The following is a 2,127-nucleotide window of genomic DNA, read 5'->3' as shown; positions in this document are numbered from 1 at the left end:
TTATTGATTTCAATTCTAATAATATAAACAGTCAGTATTTTCTTTTTCCGAAAAAAATGTTTATCTTTGACTGTCAAATTGCTCGTTTTTACTCAATACTAAGAAAAACGCATTAAAATATTTTAAAATTCTATCTAAAAATCCATAAAAATAGGAGTTTTCTATTTAAACCAGGGGATAGTCCGATTTGGAACCAATAGTTCTAAATCGGACCGGAAAAAGCGTTTTTACATTTTCCATTATAGTTTAACAGAAGTGAGAGATACGTCAAAATAATCTCAAGCAAAAATGAAGGGAATTAAATGATCTTTCCAAATAGCACCTTCGATTTTACGATAGGATTTTATTTACGTCTTGTAGAGAACAAAAACTGTAAATAGGTCCGATTTAGATCACTCTCCCCTATTGAAAGAATCTAATTTTATGCCGATTGAATTTTTGCTTTAACGTAAATTGATATATATACATCTTCAATATATTTCTAAAAAAATATTAATATTATAAAATAGTATAATACTAAATAGTGATCTAATTATACGCTAATTAATTTTTTTACGTTTAATAATAATAATTTGCAATAATAAGCAATTAACTACTAACGTATATAATAGTTTTATATATCATTTTATTTATCAGTATTTTAATATTAATCACATTTTCATTCAAGAATGATTTTGGTGCACCATTGGTCGTCAATGGAGTTCAAATTGGAATCGCTTCCTTCGGCAATTCTTGTAATGCTGGAGAGCCAGATGTTTACACAAGAGTGGGCAGTTTCCTGTCTTGGATCAATGAAAATTTGAAGACAAAAGATACTTAATTCGTTTATTAAATACCATTTGATGTTACGAAATTTATAATTTAAAATAACAGTAATTAGTATATTTTAATAAGTATAGTTTAAACAAATTTTTTCTGAGAAATGTAAGTATGCTCTTTTCTTCAATTAAATAAATTATCAATATAAATAACAAAATAATAACAATCAACAAAGTTATTTTTACTTTTTTCTGTATAGAAACTAATGTTTTTGTTTTAAGATTCTAAGTTATCGCAGTTATCCACAATGAATAATATCATTTTATTTATATTAAATATACAAAATTGATAAATCTGCATAATATTATTATAGGTAAATGAGTTTGACGAATTTAGCAAAGAAAAATTTTTTGAAAGATAAATAAATAAAAATAAAAAGAAATTCAGTAAAGAAAAGCATAGAAATACATGATTATGTTATAAATTTCAATAATTAAAATGGACATGACGCATAAAGTTAAATATTTGCAGGTAATTAGGTCACAGTAGTTATCTTATACAAATAATATTTCCAATTACATATTTCTTATTTTAAAAAAATTGAAAAGAATAAGGGCAATAGAACATTTATATTCTTGATGTAGGGGAGCTCACCACGACAAGATAACTTTTATTCACAGTTTATATATGTTAGTTTGTGTTGTCTCTGAAGAAGGCTCAAAAGTAACCGAAATGTAAGCGCGTTTTAGTAGAATAAAGAAGTTTTACGCTTTATGGGTGTATTATTTGCGCGATGTCTTCTGCGCTTGACTCCTATTGCCCTTATTCTTTCCAAATTTCTTTTGATTATAAGGAGTCTTTGTTAGTTTGATTTGTTATACGGATTTCTTATTTAAAATATTAATAAACTCATTTCTAATCTGGTAAATAAAGATGTTATCTTTAAATGGATAATGGAACTTTCACAAAAGTTCACACCACATTTAAATGTGGTTGGCATAGTAGTCAAAATGTTAAATTATCCCAGATAGCAAGGCAACATTTTAACCCATTAAGGACCAAGACAAATTTTTTTTCTCAAAATTTAAAATCCTTTTAATGGCAAGCTATTGTTACATCCAGACTCCACAGTTCTTTTCTTCGATTAGAATTTTCGTCATCACCATAAAGATTATTATCAGTAGACCATCTGTTTCTACCAAGGGAGTTACGATGGTGACGAGTCAATTAACACTCGCCTTTTGGACTAGTAATCCACTCGGGACGGAGTCGTCGAATTAAATATTCAAACCAAGTGTCGAATAGAAGAACTTTATCCCGAGGAACAGAAGAAGTAAATAGATTAAGGATTATAAACCGAAACGGCGG

General features: G+C 27.6%; 1 protein-coding gene across 1 annotated transcript in view; it reads left to right on the top strand.

Moving 5' to 3' along the window:
* LOC108727998 (chymotrypsin-1) overlaps window positions 1–843 on the top strand; it is a 4,582-nt gene extending 3,739 nt beyond the window's left edge. Inside the window, exon 5 of the mRNA XM_018456343.1 lies at window positions 668–843. Within this exon, the coding sequence (XP_018311845.1) occupies window positions 668–820 (153 nt within the window). The 3' untranslated portion in view covers window positions 821–843. The remainder of the gene's footprint in view (window positions 1–667) is intronic.
* The last annotated feature ends 1,284 nt before the right edge of the window (window positions 844–2,127 follow it).

This window comes from Mycetomoellerius zeteki, unplaced genomic scaffold (genome assembly GCF_001594055.1).
Source record: "Mycetomoellerius zeteki isolate Tzet28-1 unplaced genomic scaffold, Tzet1.0 scaffold57, whole genome shotgun sequence".
NCBI classification, from domain to species: Eukaryota; Metazoa; Arthropoda; class Insecta; order Hymenoptera; family Formicidae; genus Mycetomoellerius; species Mycetomoellerius zeteki.
This window is presented reverse-complemented; position numbering and strand designations above follow the sequence as displayed.